This window comes from Chamaea fasciata, unplaced genomic scaffold (genome assembly GCF_029207755.1).
Source record: "Chamaea fasciata isolate MVZ Bird 193981 ecotype frontalis unplaced genomic scaffold, bChaFas1.0.hap1 SCAF_2, whole genome shotgun sequence".
NCBI classification, from domain to species: domain Eukaryota; kingdom Metazoa; phylum Chordata; class Aves; order Passeriformes; family Sylviidae; genus Chamaea; species Chamaea fasciata.
Genome location: NW_027094087.1, coordinates 21,090,813 through 21,112,193, shown reverse-complemented (window position 1 = coordinate 21,112,193; position 21,381 = coordinate 21,090,813). Strand labels below are relative to the sequence as shown.

The window sequence follows — 21,381 nt, the reverse complement described above, 5'->3', positions numbered from 1 at the left end:
GAGCTGGTATATCATGTCAATTAGAAGTGATGTGAAATAATGCATCAGTAGGCCCAAAAGCAACGTCTCTGTGAAACAATGCACATAATTGATTGTGGTGCCTCAGAGAATAGGATCACAGCATTTTCTTTTTCAGCCAAATTGGGACCTGTTTCAGTAAGCTTTAAAAAGCTTGTAACTTGACCTAGGCTTGTACACATGCCTTTGCGCTCTCCAGGAAACAGTCTGATGAGTGCATGTAGCCTCTAATTTCTCTCTGATTGTGCTCCCACTTACATGTCTGTGGGATATGTGTGAGAGCTCCTGGGTCACCACGCAGAAGGAGGGAAGAAGAGGCAAAAAGGAGTTAACCACTGGACAGATGACACCTTGTCTCCTGCAGTAGGAACAAGGGAGTCTGAGCTTGGTGATGAGGCTGTAAGTGAGGACATGCAGCTTCTGCCAAACCCTCTGTATTGATGTTGAGTTGTCTTTGAAGGCTACAAACTTGTGTTTTTCTGATCTTGTTTCATCTGATGTAGTGAGAATGCACGGGGCTGGGGATAAGGTTTGGAGAGTTGTAGGTGCTGTGTTGTCTGTTCTGTCCAAAACACAGAGATGAGCTGTACTTGTTCCTGCAGCCTTTGGGAAGGCAGCTAACCTTCCTCTTCCACCAGATATGCTGTCTAGGGAAATCAGTATTAGAGAGGGTGAAGGTACAATAGATTTAACTGGACTTCAAATCTTTATCAGTCCCCTTTAGCCAAAGAATATGAAGAGTTTCTGACATTATAAATATGTCTGCACAGCCACACGAGGGAAAGTGATGCAGAGATCTTCTAGACTCTGGACAGAAGCAAACTGAAATAGAGATAATCAGTGAGAAATACTAAGTTGCTTTTTCATTTTGCTTGACCCAACAGGCAGTTATGTTCTGAAGGACAAAATATCAGTGTCTATTATTGAAAGACAAAAATGGAATAAAAGCATCCTGAATTGTCCACAAAGTACTAAATGTATTGCTGTCTCTTGTGGTACAGAATGTGTTTTCACCATTAGCAGGATGATGAAGGGGAGGGAGAAAAGCACTTGGGCCCTAAAACCAACCTATCTCAGCCTGTCCTGAAATACTGCACAAGGTCAGAGATGGGCACAGCTCTAGTCTGTGTCTCCACAGTAAATTAATGTCAACAGAGGCTACATGCCTGGCTTTGGGAGCTGATAAAGAACAAAGATGGACTAAATCTATTAAACATCTCTACTGCTGTGATGTCAGTCTACTGGTTATTATTGCTTGCTGTTGAGTACTTGGAGAAAAGGTTATCTTGCTGTTCGTTGTCAGGGTTGCTGCAGTGTTTGGACAGAGAGGAAATGATAGGGGAAACATTGGAAACTTTCCTTAACTGAGAGAAGTTGTCTTTGGAGAAAGACTGTCTTTTCTTTTTTTTTTTTTTTTTTAAGATACCTGCATACTGTGGAAGTAAAATGGGTAGTTTGGTGTGCTCTTGGAGAGGAAGAAGGCATCAGTTGTCACAGACAGCAAATTGTTCCTCTACTGCTTATCCCCATGTTGTTGGAAGAGATTAGGGCAGAAAGTGTCTTGTTTTACAGTGCAGGGGATAGTTTTGACAGCAGTTACATGTATGTGTGGTGTGATGCTGGCAGTCCTTAGTGACCTTTTGACGCAGTAAAACCTTCGGGTTTTTTTTAGCGTCATGGTTTGTACAGGTTTTCAGGAACAGGAATAACTGCTTTGGTTTGGTGTGGGGCAAGACAGGTTAACAAGAACCCTTTCCAGTTCTGATGCTGCCAAATGTACAACTTCAAAACCAAGTCTGTTTTGTTGGAGAGTTAGAAAACTAGTTTTATTTCTGACCCACTTTGATAGCATAACCCAACACATCTAGCTTAAACAATATTTCTGAGGACTTCTTGTTTCTTAAACTAAAATCAGAAAGAACATTGGGAATGATGAGAATTTCAGATGCATGGTAGTGAGGGAAGGCACTAGTCTGACTCAGCTACTTTCAGACTGCGGCAGTGCTGTTGTGTAGTCTCTCTGCAGCATTCCCTGCCTGAGGAGGGGAAGAATTAATGAACAATGCAATTAGGCACATACTTAGAGCAAGAATTGGAAGAGTGGATAGTGAATAGTGTTTAGATTTGGCAGAAGAAATACATTGGTGCTGTAATGTACTCCTGTTTTACAGCTTAACTTGGGAAAGATGGTGATGTGAGAACTCCTTCCTTGATTATTCTTTTGCTGCATGGTTGTTTCACCAGACATGTGCTACGTCCTGACCAAAAGGAAGCAGTGCTGCAGGTCACAAGCTCAAACCCACAAAATACTGACTACATCTTAAAAATTCTGATGTTTCTTTTTAAACCTTTATTAGGTTTTTATGTGCTTTTTCTGCTGACCCTTTAAATGTCAAGATCTGCTCAAAGCATATTTTCAAGCTCGTTTCCTCCCCCACAACTACAGGGGCTAGGAATCTGAGGTCCCAGTGAGCTGAAATTTTCAGGCTGTCACTTAATGGCAGTAGCAGAGAACTTACATAATCTTGTGGCAGTTTATGGAGCTAAGATTGTTTTAAGCTGTGTAGTATTTAGTTTAGTAGTAACCACTTTATAGTTAAATACTTACTGCCTCTACTTCAGTAGTAGTCAAAGGTACTTTACAAAATAAGTAGGACAGATGGAAAAGCTTCCTGCACTGTGCTATTAGCACTAGTAATTTTTAAGGAAGAATGGGAGGCTTATGAATGTTATGAAAGAAAGGTAATGGTAGTGTGGTCATTTGATTGCCCAGTCCAACAGCTGTAGATTCCTGCAGGGTTTGTTCTGTGGCATAACTGCTTCAACTGCAAGTGTAGTTGGGAGATAAACAGAGGGGTGTGAGATAGTGGCTCATAGCAGATACCACGCTGTACGAGAATAAAGACTAATTGTAAGTAATGATGTATCTCTGACAAGGATGGGGTTTCCCTGCTTCCACCAAGGGAAGGAAATACTCACCTCAGGTCTTAAATAGTTAATAGATCATAGTCCCAAGTGAGTCCTTCTGGTGGGTTGATGGGAGCTTGGGAGGATCTCTCTGTCAACAGGAGATGCAGACTGATCTCTGAGGTTGTCTTAATCCCGTAACAGAGTCAGTCTTGTCCAATTCTGTAACTCTGTCCTCTGGGAGAGGTGGGAAGTTGACCCACAGAAGTTATCTTAGATTACTATTAAAAAAATGCCCGGGAATTTTTTGCAGCACTTAGGCATTGCTTGCTTTTAGAAAATTGGCCAGCTGACACCATGCTCATCAGGCATGGTCATACTGGATTCCTTGTTCCTTTCATTGTGTAGATCACTAGGGTTTTAAGAAAGAGGAGGAATTTGAATAGGTGAGTTCCAGCTTTGTCTTCCTTGTTTTGCTTAACTCTGATTGACATTGACCTAAGGGAGGGAACCATGGCTTCTGTCACTTGGGTTGATGGACTTAAATCAGTCTGCTGGCTCTTGTGTTGAGGTAAATAAACCGGAATGGAGCTGCTATTTTCCATCTGAACTGTGTCTTCTCAATTCCCTGTTTTCTTGCGTCTCTGACTATGGGAATTTTCTAGTACAATATTTGCATTGTAGGAGTTTGTTTTCCTTTGATTAACTTTCTATAACGCTCAGCTGTTTTAAAATAGGAAGGAAGAGCTGGAAGATGCTGTCATCATTAAAAGTACACCCAGAATAATTTCTTCTGTAAACAAAGCAGTGGTTCTGTTTACTAAAGCAGATTAAGAAAGACAGTCTTCTTAGTGCAGACTTTCTTGTCTACAGAACTTTCTCTCAAACTTGGAATGAAGCCAGGCACTGGGGGACAGGATGGTGATGAGAAGATATTTATATAATTAAAGACCGTTTGATGTGTCTAAGGGCTGAGTTAGGTACACTCTTAATGATTGTTTGGAGCTGGGGTGGACCCGTTACCACATGTGTACCAGGCTGAGTGTCCTACATAAAACACTGGAAGTTGTTACAGATCCCTTTTGATCCTGTTTAAAGAATGATGCTAACTTCTGTTATCTTGTTTTAATGATTTTTTTCCATGCTCTATGAATATCTTTGTAAATACTTCGCAAGTGGAACAATTTCTTTTCCCCTCTGTGAAAAATACTGTTATGAATACTATTTTTGGTTTTTAGTAGATCCTTTATGGACTGCTTTTCCTTGTCTTTTTTTCTGTTCTGTAGCTTGGTCTTGTCTCTTCAGCATGGTTCTTTCTTACACTGAAGTCAGCAAAATCAGGAATTTAATCAGTTGCTAATTTAGCAACTTCATCTGAAGAGCTGGTTTGTTATGTTCTATTTAACTGAAGTTTGCATTGATTGAATTAGGGAGTAAGGATAAACACTTTAGTGGGTTGTTTTGGCAAACCTTTTCAAAGCAGGAGGGGGTAAATATACTAATAGTGAAAGGAAAAACCTATTAGAGAGTGCAGTGTCTTTTTCAAGTAAATAATAGCATCACTTAGGTTGGAAAAGATCATGGAGTCCAACTAATAGCCCTGCACTGCCAGATCCACCACTCAAACATGTCCTCGAGTGTCACATCTAGACATCTTTTAAATACCTTCAGAAATGGTGACTCAAGCGCTTCCCTGGGCAGACTGTTCAGTGCTTGCCAACCCCTTCAGAATTTTTTTTTTCCTCCTAATACCTAATTTAAATGTGTGCTGGTGCAACTTGAGGCTGTTTCCACTTGTCCTGTCACTTGTTGCCTGGGGGAAGAGACCGACCACCACCTTGCTACAAATTCATTTCAGGTGGTGTAGAGAGTGCTAAGGTTCCCACTGAGCTGCTGTTTCTCCAAGCACTTCACCAGCTTTGCCCTTCTCTGGACTTGCTCTGGCACCTCAGTCTCTGTCTTGTAGGCAGGGGCCCAAAACTGAGCACAGGGTTCAAGATGCGGCCTCAGCAGTCCTGGGAACAGAGGAGTGAGTGATCTCCTGCCTCATCTCTCTGGCCACGCTATTTCTGATCCAGGCCAGGATGCCACTGCCCTTCTTGGCCTTGTGGGCACACAGTGGCTCATGTTCAGCTGCTGTCAGCCAGCACTCCCAGGTCCTTTTCTGCCAGACAGCTTTCCAGCCACTCTTCCCCCAGCCTGCAGCGCTGCTTGAGGTTGTTGTGACCCAGACAGAGGAGTTCGACTTGGCCTTGTTGAACCTCCTCCAGCTGGCCTTGGCACATTGATCCAGCCTGTCCAAATCCTTCTGCGGAGCCTTCCTGCACTCCAGCAGATCAACACTCCCACTCAACTTGGTGTTACCTGCGAACTGACAGGATGCACTTGGTCCCCTTGTCCAGATTATATCTTTTATTTAAAAATACTAAACAGGACTGAGCTCTGGGAGCCCCACTATTGACTGGCTGCCAGTTGGATGTCACTCTGTTCCCCACCTGTGTTTGGACCAAGCCAACCAGCCAGCTGTTTACCCAGTGGAGAGCACAAACCATGAGCAGCCAGGTTCTCCAGGAGAGTGCTGTGAGAAATGCGGGGCTTGGCAGTACGAAGGACTTGGTACACAGCATACACAGCCTTTCCCTCTTCCTCTGTGGAGGGAACCCTGTCATAAAAGGAGATCAGGTTAGTCAAGCCAGACCTGCCTTTCATAAACCCATGCTGCTGGGCCTGATCCCTCACTTCTCCTGTGTGTGTCTTGTCATGGCACTCGAGATTATGAGCCAGTTGCTGATAATGACACTTGACTGAACCCAGTAGGTGAGTTTTCCTCTATTTTTGGAGTTTCAGGGAAAAACTCCTTCTGAATTACTGCAAAAACTTAGAGATTGCTCTAGAAGTTGAGAGTGAGTGTCAAGACAAATTTGCAGTGACTCTTGAAGTAGAGTCTAGGGAATTGGAGCTGAAGAGCAGCAGTGCTACTTCTCAAAGAGAGTTGAAAGGTTGGAATTGCAACAGCTGCAGCCTGTGAAGTGTTCCCTCCAGAACAGAGTGGGATAGCCTGTAGGATATACTTAAGGTTGATAGATTCTACCTGGTTCGTTGCATGGCTTAGTTACTGGTAGTTACCGTTATAAAACCATATCTCTAACTCTACAGTTAAATTCTGCTGAAAGATAGGAGTGGAAAAGAATAAAGAAGTAGTGGCTTGCTGCACAAGTAACCATGACACTTTTAGGGGAGAAGTGGAATACTAGAAGACTGTACCTGTCAAGTAGATTTCCATGGTAACTTGTGGCTGCAGTTGCTATTTTGGACTTTCACAAGATTATGCAACAACAGTTCATTCATAGCTACTGAAAAGGCTGCTCACTCTGTAAGATGTGAGCAATACAGGACTTGATTTTCCTTGAGTCTGTCTTGGCAGATACGTGAATTTCTGATATTTCTCTGTTTTTCTTCTACTAAACTGTACAATGAGGTGAAAACTCTATTTGGAAAATGCACTTTCTCTGTTATTTCTCCATAATTTCACAAGTTCAACAGTTGGGTCCTAGCTTTTCTTCCTCGCTTTGCAGTGTGTAAAAATAACATTTTTTCTGTTGCTTGTGCAATGAAGTTTGGTTTGTGTAAGGAACTGAAGACTGTGCAGGCATAAGCAGACAGTTTGAGGGCAGCTTTAAATGTCAAAACTGGACTTTAAGAACATTCAGTGATCCTAAAAAAAGGCAGTAGAAATTTGTGGCAGCTCATACCCTGTTCTGTTTCATCAGCATCAGTCTCCTATCTGCCTCCTGCACTGTGCCAGTGCTTGTTTAGCTGTGTAATTATGGAAACTGATAGTGTGTGGCACAACAAATGGGAGAAGCACACAGGTACCTATAAAGGCCAGCTGGTTTCTTTGGGCTGCCAGTGGACAGAAGAGTTCCACTCTCACATGGCCTCAGAGAGAGCCTAGGGTGGACTCATGCTTCTGTGCAGAGTATACACACATAGTAGGTGCAAAGCAGCATGCAGCTCCTGGCACTGGGTCTTCGTGTGAGAAACCTAAGTGGAGGGATCACCTGTCAGACTTGTGGTGGTAGAGAATGTCTGTAATAATAAAAACTTTCCTTCTCTGTGTTTCCAGACGCTTTATAAAATGTTCATGTATTAGTTCATCTCGTGTTTCAGTTTCCTGTGTTGTTATTCTTATGTTTCAGGTTTATCAGTCATGAAACGAATTCTTCTGGTTTTTATCCTGGCTGCTGCTGTTATGTATGGTATCCTGCATGGAAATCTGTGGAGAAATAACTTCTACTGGTATGGTGTTACTTCGTTCATTTAGAGTGCAGACACCTTGTGGCTGTGAGTTCTTGTATTGCTTCATAAGTGTTGACTAGTAATCATCATAAGTGATTACTACTCTGTGTGTGTGTGTGTTTTATGGTTTGAGGTCTTTTGCTACTCTGAGGGAATCATTATGATTGTTCTGTCCTGTCACGTGTTCTCGTGTCACTTCCAAACCTAGTAATTAGTTTGAGCCTGGTTATTTGGCAAGGTCAGGACCTCAGTGGTAGGGAGCCCCTCTGAGGTCCATGAAAATAGGTGTTCAGGTGAGGAGTTACCTGGAATGCAGAAATAAGGTGTCCACATCTCCCTCCGCCCCATGGGGGTTTAGTGTTAGTTCCATTAAATGCCTGATGAGTGGTGTGGGAGAGGCCATTTCCACATAAGGGAGTAACTGCAGGTGCCGGGGGCACCTTTTGAAAAGCTGAAATTTGTTGAGGCCCAACAGCAGCCCTTGAGGTCACTGAGGCTTCACTGCCTCCAGGCTCACAGGGCAAGTGACTTGGGACCTAAAATTCAGGGTGCTTACTTGAAGAAGTTGAGTTTCCGTTGGTCTTTGCATAGCTGTGTTATGTTATGAAGATAAGTGATAGCTTTTAAAAGTAATGGTTAATGTGCTCCCTTTATCTTGTTTATAGTGTACAATTGATACAAAGAGCTTTCTGTTGTGGTTTCTGTTTACAGCAAACCACAGTGTTGTGACATTTCCGTTTTTGCAGGATTAGCTTTTATGGACAGACTTCCTCTGTGAGGGCTTCTACTTCCTATGTGACTAGTGGAATTACAATCAGTTACAATGAGTAAGTTCAGCAGTTGAGTATTTTTGTGGTGGGGTTGTTGGGTTGTTTGCTTTTTTTGTTTTGGATAGGTGGGAGGGATTGAGGTTGAAATCTGTAGCTTTTGTCTATAGGCTCCCTGCTCAATTGTACATTTGTGTTTAGTGGCTGTTCCAGTTATAAACACAGTGGTAAGGTGTCTGTCAGAAAGGAATTTGTCCATGTTGTGTTCCCAGTGTATGTTTAATATTTATGGCCACTTGCAATAAATGTCTCTAACAAGCAGTGAATTGTTGGAAGGACATCAGCTTAAATTTCCAAATCTGTGCAGTTCTGAGTTAAACCTGAATAAAGTTAGCACAGCTTGGAGGGCAACTTCAGTGCTTAAAACTTACTAAACCAGAGGTGTGTTTCACTTGTGTTCAAATGCGTGTACAGGCAGCTCTTGTGCTTGTGACTTCCTGCAGTTAGATTTGTGGGACTAATGAGCACCTATGCTAAAACTTGAAAGCAGACCTGTCTGCTCTCTGAAGCTGTCCTGCAGAATGCTGTGTGAGGCTGATGCTGGAAAGCAGCAAGGTGGCCGGCTGATGGATTTCAGCAGGTGCTTTCTCAGCTTCAGCATTCATGTAAGAACTTGAGGTTACCAGAATCAGTTAACGTTAATGGTCTCGTTGGCTTGTGGTTCTAATGTTGTGGTTTCATCCTTCTGTCCTTAATGCAATTCAGTGGCACATGTTGCTCACAATGAACTTCACCTTCCCTTCTGGGCTTCGTATTTGTGATTAATTGGGCTAAATCTCCAAGTCAGGAATGTGCTTAGAAATGTAAGTCTTAGCCTTATTAGGAGCGGAATGACTTATCCCAAAGACTCTCTCATTTTCCTTAAAGTACCCTATTTCCTTCTCCAAACAAGACTGTCTCCTCCCTGAGGAGTGATGGGAGTGCTGTCTGGAATGGCTGCAGGGGTGGTTGAGCCCAGGAGTCCTCCTTCTCTGGAGGTTGGCCTCAGTTCTCACTTTTGATTATGCCTGCTTTGATACTTGGTGAGCAAGGGAGGTCACAGCCCCCTTGGAGCAGCAGTGGGAACTAAAAGCTTTTGCTAGTAAAAGTAATTGTGCTGCAATGAGAAAGTTCCTTCTCTGTCAGACAGTGGGAGGGAGTAATGAAATCTTGGTGTGATCTTAACTCAGTAATCAGCTTTTACTAATTTGATTTGTCCAAGTTTCCCTACCTTGTTTCTGCTACCCATTCCTGGTCTTGCTATTTATTTGGAATTGGTTTTTTTTGCAGGCTGCCACCCACGGCTGTAGAGAGGAGGAATGCCTTGGACACTTGTCTGCTGAAACCAGCATTTGAATCTTTGCTGGGGTGAGTCTTCTGTGGGAATTGAGGCAGGGAAGGAAAGACTGCTGATTGAGGTAGAACTGGACTATTTACACGTTTTGGAGCTGATGTTAAGTAGTGCCCTGAGAAAGACTGGAAAGATTAGACAAAGTCCTGGCTGAAGGAGTCTCAAACCTCTGCACAAAGACACTGTGGTTCTTTTTTCCCCTGGTACTTTTTGTATATGAGAAAATTCGGCTAAGATTTTAGTGGTGGTGTGAGTTTCAAAGCACACCAGAAGCAGGTAAACTTTGTGCCACTCAAAGCAGACTTGTAGTCTTTGAGTTTTGATCTAGTGAGATGGTCCTAATTCCCTTGCCCATGGATTGTGCCCAGGCTGTCTGTGTGTTGGATGCAGCAGGGTAGCTCTAATATTCCAGAAAAGGGGCAGGAATGGGCTCAGAGATACAGCCAGAAGAAGGTACTGCACAGCTAGGACAGTCTCACACATTTCTCTAGCTTCTCTAGAGAGACAATTTGCATGAGCTGAAGATCTGTTCTGTGCCCTTTGGTAATAGCCTGGGAGGTTGAAAGAATTTCTGACCTCACAAAATTATTTACTGGAAAGGAACCAGAGCTAGAAAAGCTAGAATTAAGAATCTTTTCTCAATAGGTGAATTATTTGTTATTTCTAAGCTTACCAGCTGCTTCTGAACAGCAGAGCTGTTACTAAAAGAGCTGTACTAAAAGTACTAAGTTACTAAGTTCAGTATGGGTATTTAGTGCATCATGTCTCAAAGTTAGCTGGTCTTGCTTAGTTCATTGTCCATTTCTCACTGTGTAGGCTGTAGTGTTTTGTTTTGGGGTGGTTTTTTTTTTCCCCCCTTTTTACTGTCAGTATCTTCTAAATACATAGAGCTTAGAGAATGAGTTTATTTGGGAAACTGAAAAACGTTTTCTTAACAGCTGTTAATACTCCTAATGGACAAGTCGTGCTGACTGGTGCTTCTTATGATTAACATTAGGTTTTCGAATGGCTGTATACTTCTGTGTTAACATTTTAATCTAAGACCCAGTATGCAGGATCACTACAAAGTCAGCCAGTACACTGAGTGTGTGCTTAGTTAATTCAAAGGTGAAGCCAAGGGCATGATAATACGTGACATGTTTGTGTCTGGATTTGGCACTAAGGCAGTAAGAGTCCTTTCCCTGCTAGGAGAGACCTTTTTCTGTGGTTCCTGTCTTTTGACAAAAGAAGTGACCCATTCTTTTTAACTTCGTACTTACAGGGTATAATACCATCACGTTCTAGTTGCAGGAAGAATGTGCTTTTCAGGAAAACCTCCTTGTGATCCCCACACGCTGTGCTTCTCATCCCAGGGTGGCCGTGGTGTGAATGCACTGGAGCACAGCCCATGTGCTGCAGCTGCCAAGGGGTGGGACCCTACTAGAGTTAGTCCAGAATATAAAACAGCCAAGATGTATGTAATGTGGATGTGAGAACTCCATACTTTTTTGCTGCATGGATACACCCCTGTTGCTCCAAACAACTTATTAATGCCAACCCAGTCATATAGTGCCACTTGTTTGGAATAGGAGTGCGGCTCAAATCAGGAGATGGCATTTTCAAGTTAAAACATCTTGCTTCAAACCCTGTTCTTATTTATTAAATTGCCGTATAACTAACAACTCTTAATTTTCCTCGCTACCTCTATTACGCACTTTTTAAATCTGAAGTTACTCAGTGTCTTCTTGAGTTACATACATGATGTAAGCTTTCAGTCACACAATTTTAATGAGTCTATATAAATTGTACAAATGGACAAATCTTCTATCTCACTCTTTGCCTATATTTTCTGTTACAAGATCTTCCCATTTTCTGTCATCTGTTTGCCCTCCCTGTCTTCATGGATTTTGTTCTTTTAAAATGGGTGATAATACGATAAAAATGGTAGGATAAAGAGAGCTTTTTACAAAGCAGTTGCGTGGCTTACTGGCTAATGCAGGTATATCATGTGGATTTTGAAACTTCTTCCTTTTTTCCTTCATCAGTGTTGACAAAATATACCCGTTCCTGTGCGCTAATGATTTTATCAGAGTGGCAGAGTTCCAAGGGAGCACCAAGTTTGAGCTACCTTATGGAATAAAGAGAGCAGGTTTGTATTTCCCATGTGCCTTATTTTTAATCAGAAATACCTAAATGGCTTGTAAAGCCATCTGAATCTCTGTTCCTGATCTTTCCTGTCCACTGAGGCCAGTCCTTTTGGGGTGTCTAGCAGCATCTTGGTGGTTCCATTCAGTCCCTCTGACCTGAAACCTTCCTGTTTTTAACAACTAAAACACTGGGTTGGGGTTGCCCTTCTTAGCAGAGAAGCTCCAAAAAGGTGTGAGTGAAGAAGAGTGGACCTTACTCAGCTTCCTTCTGTTAGTGTGTGGGCTGGAGTGCTAAAGGTACTCAGCTCTGATTTGCTAGAGGAATTACTGAGTCAGTGTGATGGGCTTCAATCAGCACACTTAAGCTTGTTGGAATCCAGAGTCCTATTGAGGCAGAAGTCCTCAGGTTTAGGCAGTTACATCAGTGAAATTTTCCTTTTACTGTCCTGATTTTGACTGGAATAGAGTTAATTTTCTTCTTAGTAGGGGGTACAGTGCTGTGTTTGGGATTCAGCATGAGAATCATGTTGACAATACATGGATGTTTTAATTGTTTCTAAATTCCAAATGTTCTTTGATGTTTTTATGCACAGTGCACTATATTTAATAACATTGTGCTCAGGGTGACAGGCTTATTTTTTGTATTGAGAATACTGAGTGTTTTCATTAATCTTGTTTATATTTGCTTTTTAGAGCAATTTTTTCGTTTAGCCCTTTCAAGACTGCAGAACTGTGGCCTTTCCAGTGAAGAAGACAGGTGAGATGGTTTATTTGCTACTGTTCCTGTTAGTTCTATTTTTAATATTTAGTACTTACCTGAAAAGGAATGTCCATGGGGTTATCCTGAAATTACTCAAGTTAGTCAAGACATGGAGCAGACTGACAGTGTCCAAGCAGTGTGTAGCTGATTCTAAGGTTTCAGTAGGCTTGGTTTTACACTTCAGTAGCACCAGCATGCAAGAAAAATTATTCTGTGATGGAGCTTTAACTTAGAGATTTCCTTTTGTAAGTGTATTAGAAATTCTCCAGCTGAATCCAGTCCCATCTTCATGTAGTATCTTTTTATACTTAGATTGTATGTGACCTCTTCTTGTAAATTCTGTGCAAGGTGGAGAATATTTGAGATAAGCAGATGCAAATGAATGTCATTCCCCTGTGTCTCTGCATCCTCTGGCTGCTGCATGTGCTTGTTCCTGCGTAGGCTCTACTTCCTTTCCTTGTGGATGAGGGAGACCTAGGAAGACAGGAAAGGCTGTCTGTCCTTTTGGGAGTAATAAGGGTGTGGCACGGAAGGGAGCATGCCTTAGATAATTTGCTTCCCATGGATTAGATAGATTAAATTAGATTAAATCTTTAATTAGATTCAATCTCTTGTTGGAAGCCGCATCTGCCAGGAGGTTTTGTTTTGAAGGGTCTTTGTGATTCTGTGTCTTGTTTGTTTGGCTTTTGTTGGGATTTTTTGCAGGTCTGGTTGGCAAGTAGACTAAAGTCCTGTGTTTCCAAAGTGATGCAGGTGACTCCTTCGATTTGCAGCCTAGCAAATGGGCTGACAACCTGCCAGATACGACGTTTGTATACAAACTTCTTAGCAGAGTTGAATGCAAATAGTGCTGAGGTTGGCTGTACTTGTTTTTTGTTTTGTAATTGCAGAGACCATACAAGATTGCTGCTTGAAGCCAAATGTCGGATCACAGTTTAATTAAACTTGGGTGGAATATGTTCAAACCTAAGAATTTGATTTAATACAGAGGTTTTTTTCTTTTTTTTTTTCACTACTGTACTTCTTCCTTTCTTGGTGTTTAGTTTGTTTCTAGGATGTTCAGGTTTACTCTTAAGAAAAGGAAGGAAAAAATAAAACACTGTTTTCTATCAGGAGTGTGATAATGGGGTAATTTTTTACAGAATTGGCTGCCAGAAGCTGCTCTTTTGTCTGGAGTTTGAAGGAGAATGCCAGATGTTGTATTAAAAATTCCCTGAAACCATAAGTTCAGGACCACAATTGTTTGTGCGGTAAAGCAGAGATGCTTGTACCTTTTAAATGGAAATGCCTGTCCTGTATATGAAAAGTGAGGAAATCGGTATTCATCCTTTGAATGTAGATTCTCTGAGATGTAGATATGGGTAGTAGTTCTGGGAAGTATGCTTCATTTTATTAGAAGTAACATACTTCAGTGGTACTGAAACAAAATGGACAGTTATTGCTATTTATTAGGCAATAATATGAACAAATCAAGCATACAATGACTTCACACAGTGTATTCTTTCTAGATCCATCAGGTTTTGTGTACAGTAGTCTCGGGGCATGAATCACTGTAGTTGGGAAGAGTTTTTATGCGTACATTTCACTGAGATACGGTGGCTTTTAAAAGTGAAACTCTCTAGGGATTAATCCTAACAACATTCTCCAGTAATACAGAATCATTAGGTGGCTCTGTAATGCTGTTGTCCAATTCAGCTTTCTTGGCAGAACACAAACCAGGTTTCCCTATAAATATTTTTTAAGGCAGACAAGTACTAAGCTAGATAAGCACAAAGTCTGTGGTGCTTATATAGCTGTACTTACGTACCACTTAGGTAAATCTGTACGGAGTGTGCTACAAAGGTGTTTTTTTCCAAATAGTGTCATTTTCCAAACTTAGGTCAAATTCTCACTGTGTAAAGGTGTAGCTCTCCCAAAGACTTTGGAAATGAACAGTGTCACTGACTTCAGTTCAATTGTGACTTCAGTTCCTCACTGAGTACTTCAAGGACTTGGAGCTCAACAGTTCTTACAAATGCATTTACACAATCCTGAGTCAACAAAATGTGACCTCTGCATCCTCCTTTCACCAAATAACCTCAGGAAATAATTTGCATTCCTCAAGTGACTATGGGGGCATGTGTTAAAGGAGCTGAGTCTGAGATCATTTTCTTTTTCCACTGAAATAGTATTTCAGTGGAATGTGGAGGATGCAAACCTTTTGACCTTTAGAGGCTATATTTCCGTTTAGCAATATTTTTCTTCTATAGTCTAGGAAAATGTTTCTTTTAGCATTTCACCATATAAACAAAATGCATGAGCCAAAGCCTGGCCTTGAGATTGAGGCTGTTTTACACCACCTGAATAGGGCAATGGTTTGAGTGACTACTGCCTGCAGACACTGGAGATCAGTTACCTTGGTGTTTGCATTGGGATCCATTTGTACTCTTAGTAGATCTCTGACACATAAAGGCAATCCCTTTGTCACTTAGACCTTTCCTACAGCTATTGTTACAGCCAAGGTCTTAGTATTTTTCACTGTCATCAATGTTGTGCTAGTGACTGTAAGCTGAACATCCAGACATTGCAGTCTGTTACATTTAATTTGTAGCACACCCTATGTCATTTAAGGCTATCTAAACTAACTTCTCCTCAGTATATTGACTTAGAGAAAGGGTGAGTGAGTGGGGTTGTTTAATTTGAAAACATTGTGAAAAGGAAATTTTAAGAAGTGAGATTGGTAAAGTATCTGGGAGTAACAGTCTGAAAATGGGTGCCTTGTCCTCTGATCTGCTCTTAAGTACAGGTCAGTTGATTTCACTTAAGAGCCTTTAAATGCAGTTCAGCCTTGCTACATATTTTTTATCTCTGTCATTTGTTAGTTTTCTATGATACTGTGCTCTGGTTTTTTACATGAACAGTTTTCCTCCTTGCATATTGTTGTTAGTGGCCTCAGTACTACTGTGGGACTTAAGACTTAGGATCATAACTGAAGACATTTGAGTACTGGGAGGGGAAGTGTAAGGCAAGGAGGCAATTCAGAAACAGCACATTTGTGCCAGACTTCCTATTAGAGCCAGCCCACTTTGACTCCCTGAACCTGACAGAGATTAAAAGCTTGTGGTTTTAATTTGTTTGACTGTACTTGTGTACGCTTCTTCAGGCATATTTGATCTGCTTGTTGACTTTACCCATTTCAAAAGTCAAATGCAAATGTTAGATTCTTTATTGGGTATTTGATGGCAGCTGATAACTTCGAGTAGGCATGTTTTGAAGGGCATTGTAATTCAAAAACTTAATCAAACTTCAAATTTCACTCTGTTTTCTGGCCAAGTAGTACTAGTCAACTCTTGGTCATAAACAAAATCTAGTCTGCATTCATCAGTAAGAAAGAAGAGCTTGAATTTGACTTGAGAACAGCTACACAACTTCTGTAGCTGAGCAAACCTCAGTTGCTCAGCTCTGAAGTCACATTTTATTTTGCCCTCCCTGCCCAGTGTGTCCTGCTGCATCATGACTACAGAGATGAGAAAGCAAAGACCTCTTAATTGTATACCAGTTGCTAGAGACTAACTTACTGAACAAGTATCTTGAATTACCTCTTCCAAAAGTTGAAAGGTATGTAATAAGGCATTACTTTAAGTTCATCTACAAGGAACAGAAAAAGCAGCACCTCCTCAAAATAAATACCAGGACACATGATACAGCCAGATGCTAATTAGCAAAAAGCTAATCTCGTGCTTTTTGCTCCTGTGCTTCACTCCACCTTCATCACTTACTGATCACATTTTTTCATCCAGTTTTCCATTTTCCTTCCTTACTCTGAGTTCTAAACTGTAGCTGTAAGCAACAAGGTGTAATTCAGGAAAAGGACAACTTCTGCTTTCTTACTCCTGCTGTAACTTGTAGGAGGTATATGTTCATCAGCCTGCTTTCTTAAGATCCTTTCAAACTAGATAGAAAAATTAAATGGAAAATGAGTGGTCAAAAGAAGTAGAGAGGGAAAGGGTTTAGGGGTGTAGAGGGAATGAGTGTACTGCGGACAGGATGGTATAACAGGTTTTAACCTCTCTGATTTTCAGGATACCACATCATATGAGTTACGGTATTAGCTGGAATTCTTTTTCTGAATCCTTGCCATCTACTAAGCTTCAGAAAACAGTAGAGAAAGGTGTGCATGAAAGCTTTTTTCATGTCACCCAACCCTGAAAACTGCATTTAGAGCATCAGTTTTTTATACACACATTTATGTGTGTGTCTGTGTGTGTGTGTATGCATATGCATGTATGTATTCAAAGGCAACTATCTCTGTAGATGTTATTAATTCTGTAGGAAATTCAGGAAACTGCTTTGTACATTGAGATGTTGCTCAGTCTTGGCTGGAAGCTGCTGTTTTCATTGATGTTGAATAATTCTCAGCTGAAAAAACAGGTTGGACTGTTTGAGGAGAAAGAAGTTAATTAGTTGGCATAAAGTGTCATGCTGGGAATTCAGTGTAAGTTATAGTGTTTTTCGGGACACAGTTTTAGTGTCCTGAACCTAGAGCAAGAAGTGGCATAGAGCCTTTTTCTTACTTGAAGAAAGAACCAAGGGAGCAGGGTGTTACTGTGAGGTCACTCATCCTTGGTAAACTGTGACCCTGCTTGTGTCTGAAGAAAATACCAGTGTTTTTATTTCCTCATTGTTCCTGCTGCAACCAAATTGAATGGCTTTTGCTCTAAACAAAGAGGCATTTTTACAACAACAAAAAATGATGTGCTTATTCTGAAAGGAGTTTACAGTCTTACATTTAAACCTTCGCTAAAAAAGGCAAAATGTCTTGAGTAAAAAACCAGCAAGCCTGTTTGTGAGCTTCCCCCCCCCTTTTATTTTTTTAACACGTTTCATTAGCATTGAAACAAGACGTTAAAAGGCTAAATGTGAACTGAGAGAACCTGTGATAACTTTGAAAATCTTACCCTTATAATTTACTTTCATAAGTTTAGCATCTGCTTAATAGCTATTTTGGGTGCTTTTTATCTCTGAATGTACTGTAAATTCGAAGTTACTGTTTTGATTTGATGTAGTATAAGATCTTATTTTTTTAGCACCTAATATTTTATATGCCTAGTAATGGTGTCTAATTTGAATCTGGTCATATGAGAATGCAGCTTTGCATCAAGGAATCTATCTTGTTGCATCATGGCAGTCACTTGTTTAAATGTGTTTAGACAGCACCTTTTAAGCAGAGGGAGAAAAATTCACACCATATTCATTTGGAAAGCTGTCCTATGTTATTGGGCTAAGATTTTTTTGCATGTACAGTTCATAAGCCTGTGAGGGGAATTGTGAACATAAATTTTGATGCTTTAGCTTGTGTTGGAGCTGTGGAGTTGTATAATACTGCAGAAGCACCTTAATATTGATATATTAATAGAATAGCCTTTCCAGACAGGGTCAAGTTTGAAGGACTGTGGAGTATAATTTATCAAATGGCACCCGTATCACCAGCTGGTAAGATGATCTTAAACAGCAGACCACTAGAAAAAGGAGATGTGTGAAAACGCTTTCAGAGGGTGGAAGCCAGTTACTGACTTTGTCATTCCCTGAAATAGTGCCTTTTTTTCTTTCCTAAAGCAGCCATAGTACATGAAAGAGGATTGGATCTGCTTTGCAGGGGCCAAGGGCTGTAAAAGATACAGGACCTCAGTTAGAAAATAAGCCAGTTAACATGCAGAAGTATCATTAATAATATGAAGCCAGGGAAGTCATGAATTTTGAAACTTCTCTTTGTTCCACAGCATTGCCTGTCGACGGTGTGTTGTGGTTGGTAATGGAGGAGTACTTCGAAATAAGACATTAGGAGAGAAAATTGACTCATATGATGTCATAATAAGGTAAATGCTGTCTCCTTTTTATTTTGTGTACATGGAGCAATGGGTAATTCTCTAAGGCCAGGGACTCTCTCTCTGCTCAGCTCTCATGCCTGTGCTGGAGCCAAATCAGAAGGCTTCCTTTCTGCTTGAGTGACACACAATAACCAATTGTGTGATTGTATTCTAAGCCACCTTGGCCAAGTTCCCATGTGTGCCTGATCCCTCTGAGTTTAGAGGGTGAGTGCATCTGGTAATTGCTCCTCTGCTGGGTAACGTGATAGGTAACTGCTGGGCTGCTGAACTTTCCTGTACCCAGACACAGTGTCTGTCCTGCAGACTAATATCTGGGGTGGCAGCCACTGCACAGTAGGAACACGTGTGGGGCAGTCACTGGTGTTTCTGTGTCCTCTGCAGGATGAACAATGGCCCTGTGATAGGGTACGAGGAGGATGTTGGGAGGAGGACAACTTTCCGCCTTTCCTACCCGGAATCCATCTTCTCAGATCCCATCCACTACGACCCCAATACCACTGTTGTTCTCATCGTCTTCAAACCGCGGGACTTGAAGTGGCTTTGGGAGATACTTGGCGGTCAGAAAATAGTGAGTTCAATTATTCATGTGCCTTGGCTCATCTTGCCACTCATCTCTTACGTGAAATACGCATTTGCTTTTAACTGTAGTCCTCCCAGGTGAGAGGAGCTCTGGGTCTTCTCCTAGTCAGTTTATTAACTTTTATTTACTCTTCTATAGATTCTTTGTCTTCTTTCTAATGCACATATTTGATCAGTTCCTCACCACAAAGCAGTCTACCTCTGGGAAGTGTATTTTTATCCTCTCCCTAGTATCGTTTGATACTTTAACATGCATGCTCCAGACATTTCCCACAACATTTTATCCTGTGCACTTGCAGGAATTGCAGGATAATTTTAAAAGAACCTCTCTCAGGTCCAGAATCTTTTTAAATCTTCATTAGGGCCAGGTTTAAAGCCGTATACCAGGTTCTCAGGGCATTGTCCGAGTAAATTTTGAGTATTTCCAAGGATATTTCTATATACTCGGTTTCAGTGCTTCAGCACACTTGCAGGAGAGAATTTCTCCTTGTCCTTTCACTGTGTTCCTCTGAGAAGAGTGTGATCTCATCTTTGTTAACCCCTTCCAGATAGTTGAAGATGGGCTGAACAGACCCACCCTGCTCAGACCCTTTTTGTTTGCTGTGAGCTCTGGCCCCTTGGCTGTTGTAGTGACCTTCTGTGTTGGACACTCTTCTGCACAGAGGAGCCCAACACATTTGTGGGAGTTCAGGAAGGGTACAGTGCAAAGTACTTGAGAGAATGCTAACAACTTCTGTCTGCCTGTTGTCTGTGCTCTTACTAATGTGGCCAGCACACAGTGAGCGTTTATGGCCTCCAGGGCACATTGTTGGTACATGTGGTCTGTCAGGGACCTTTCTGCAAAGCTGTTTCCCAGCCAGCTGGCCGCTGCTGTGGCGGTGGGTTATCCTGTTGCCGGAGCAGCTGTTTTTGAACTTAGAGAGATTCAGCACTCTTCTTTAACCTCATGCCCTTGGAGTTTATGCTGGTTAGAGTTGCTGCAAAACTAAATTCAGCTGTATTCAGTCGTTAAAAATCTGTGTTTACTTGCCTGTCAACAGAGCGCAAAGGGCTTTTGGAAGAAACCCGCTCTGAATATGATCTACAAATCGAGTCAAATCAGGATTCTTGATCCCAGCATCACCAGGAAAACTGCTTATGAGTGGCTTCATTTCCCAGCAAGGTTTCCTAAGAAGGAGGTATGCTTTTTTCTTTTGTCCCTTCTAGTTTTGTGCAACCAAATGTGTATTTAGAGGCAATTATATCTTTTTTACAGTAGACGGTAATGTAGAAAACCTCCTAGGTTCGCATCAAAGTAGTTTGCCATTTAGATGGTGCTTAAAAAAGATGGGAAAATGGAGCCCAGAAAGAGAGTGGCTAGCCTTGTGTGCCAAAAGTACCTTTTTATGGGTTCTGTAATTGGTATGAAATGAGGCTGCTTTCTAGACAGACAAAATGCTTTTAACACAACTGGGGAAGACAGGCAGGTAATGCAGCATGACAGATCCAAAGTGCTTCTAGAAATAATTGGGAGTTTTGAACTACTGAATGTTGGGTGCTTTTCTTAAAAAAACGCAAGGCACGTTAAAGCAACAAAGAGACAAAAAACCTCAAACAAACAATGAAGCCTCCACCAAAAACCAAAACACTGAAAATAACCCCACACCAAACAACCCCTCCCCCTGCAAATCCCAGCAAAGGGGTAAATCTAACTCTGCTCAGTTTCACGCTCCTGGGGCTGGGGAGGGACTAGGGAGCAGAGAGGATATTCCAGCCCTGTGCTGATGATGAGTGTCTGGCAGCATGGTTGTGCTTACTGATTTGTTGCCAAGCATTGTAATGAGCTGACCGGCAATTTGGACATAAAAATACATTTTAATTGTCAGTTCTTGACTGAAAATGTTTTTGATGTAAGGTAAAGCTTCAAGCTGGGGACCTCCCTTGTGCAGTCAGGAACAGCCATGTGCTGTTTTGCACAGAGACAGCACTCTGGGGGTGACATCCCCAGTTCACCAATACCACCCAACTGACATATGTGCAAATGTCTGTGGAATATCTGCCACAATTTTTTTCTGGTGTACTCTTTCTAGTATTCGAGGGGTTGGCGGGGGGGGGGGGTAGGTTCTGTACCTCTTTCAAAAACTTAATTCTGTTTTCTGAGCCTAAGAGTGTCTTTTTTCTCCCCTAGTAACTCTCAAACTGGAATTGTCTTTTTGGCTGTGTGCTTGCTTGGGCCTCTGTGACATTTCAGCTTTTCAGCCAAGGGTGGCAAGAAAGCAGCATAGTAATTGGATGCCTGACTAATCTCCTAAATGGCCATAGAACATGCATGACCTCCATGGGTCCAGAAATCCCTCCTGACTATTCTGGGGCTCCCCTCTCAGTGGGAGTAGACGTTAAAGGCAGTGTGGTCAGTGAGTCAGAGAGATGTGTGTGGTGTCAGCTGGTGCTTGGGCACAGGCCCCTTGGTCACCCTTTGCTCCTCTCCTGCCTCTGGGTGCTCCTGCACAGAGCTGGGTTAGTGTCACCATGCCTAGAGTCCCCTTCTGCTACCTCCATGTATATCCTACTTAGTGCATGCCTCGGGTTTTGCAGTCCCTCATCCCTGGGCAGCAATGATCAATCTCAAGCATGCTCTTCCTCCTTTTTCCTCCCATCTCAGAAGCGGGCTGTGGCTGGGAGCCTGCAC

General features: G+C 41.8%; 1 protein-coding gene across 5 annotated transcripts in view; it reads left to right on the top strand.

Moving 5' to 3' along the window:
• ST3GAL6 (ST3 beta-galactoside alpha-2,3-sialyltransferase 6) overlaps positions 1–21,381 on the top strand; it is a 41,892-nt gene that overhangs the window by 12,130 nt on the left and 8,381 nt on the right. For 4 of the 5 annotated variants that reach the window (XR_010719299.1, XM_066175212.1, XM_066175213.1 and 1 more), the window contains exons 2-9: positions 7,125–7,224; positions 7,971–8,051; positions 9,321–9,398; positions 11,406–11,509; positions 12,201–12,264; positions 18,027–18,122; positions 18,516–18,702; positions 19,754–19,891. Coding sequence is in view for 4 of the 5 variants with exons in the window: in XM_066175212.1 (XP_066031309.1) it covers positions 7,136–7,224; positions 7,971–8,051; positions 9,321–9,398; positions 11,406–11,509; positions 12,201–12,264; positions 18,027–18,122; positions 18,516–18,702; positions 19,754–19,891 (837 nt within the window). In the remaining variant the exon portion in view is untranslated. The remainder of the gene's footprint in view (positions 1–7,124; positions 7,225–7,970; positions 8,052–9,320; positions 9,399–11,405; positions 11,510–12,200; positions 12,265–18,026; positions 18,123–18,515; positions 18,703–19,753; positions 19,892–21,381) is intronic. The other variant, XM_066175214.1, reaches the window with a different exon arrangement.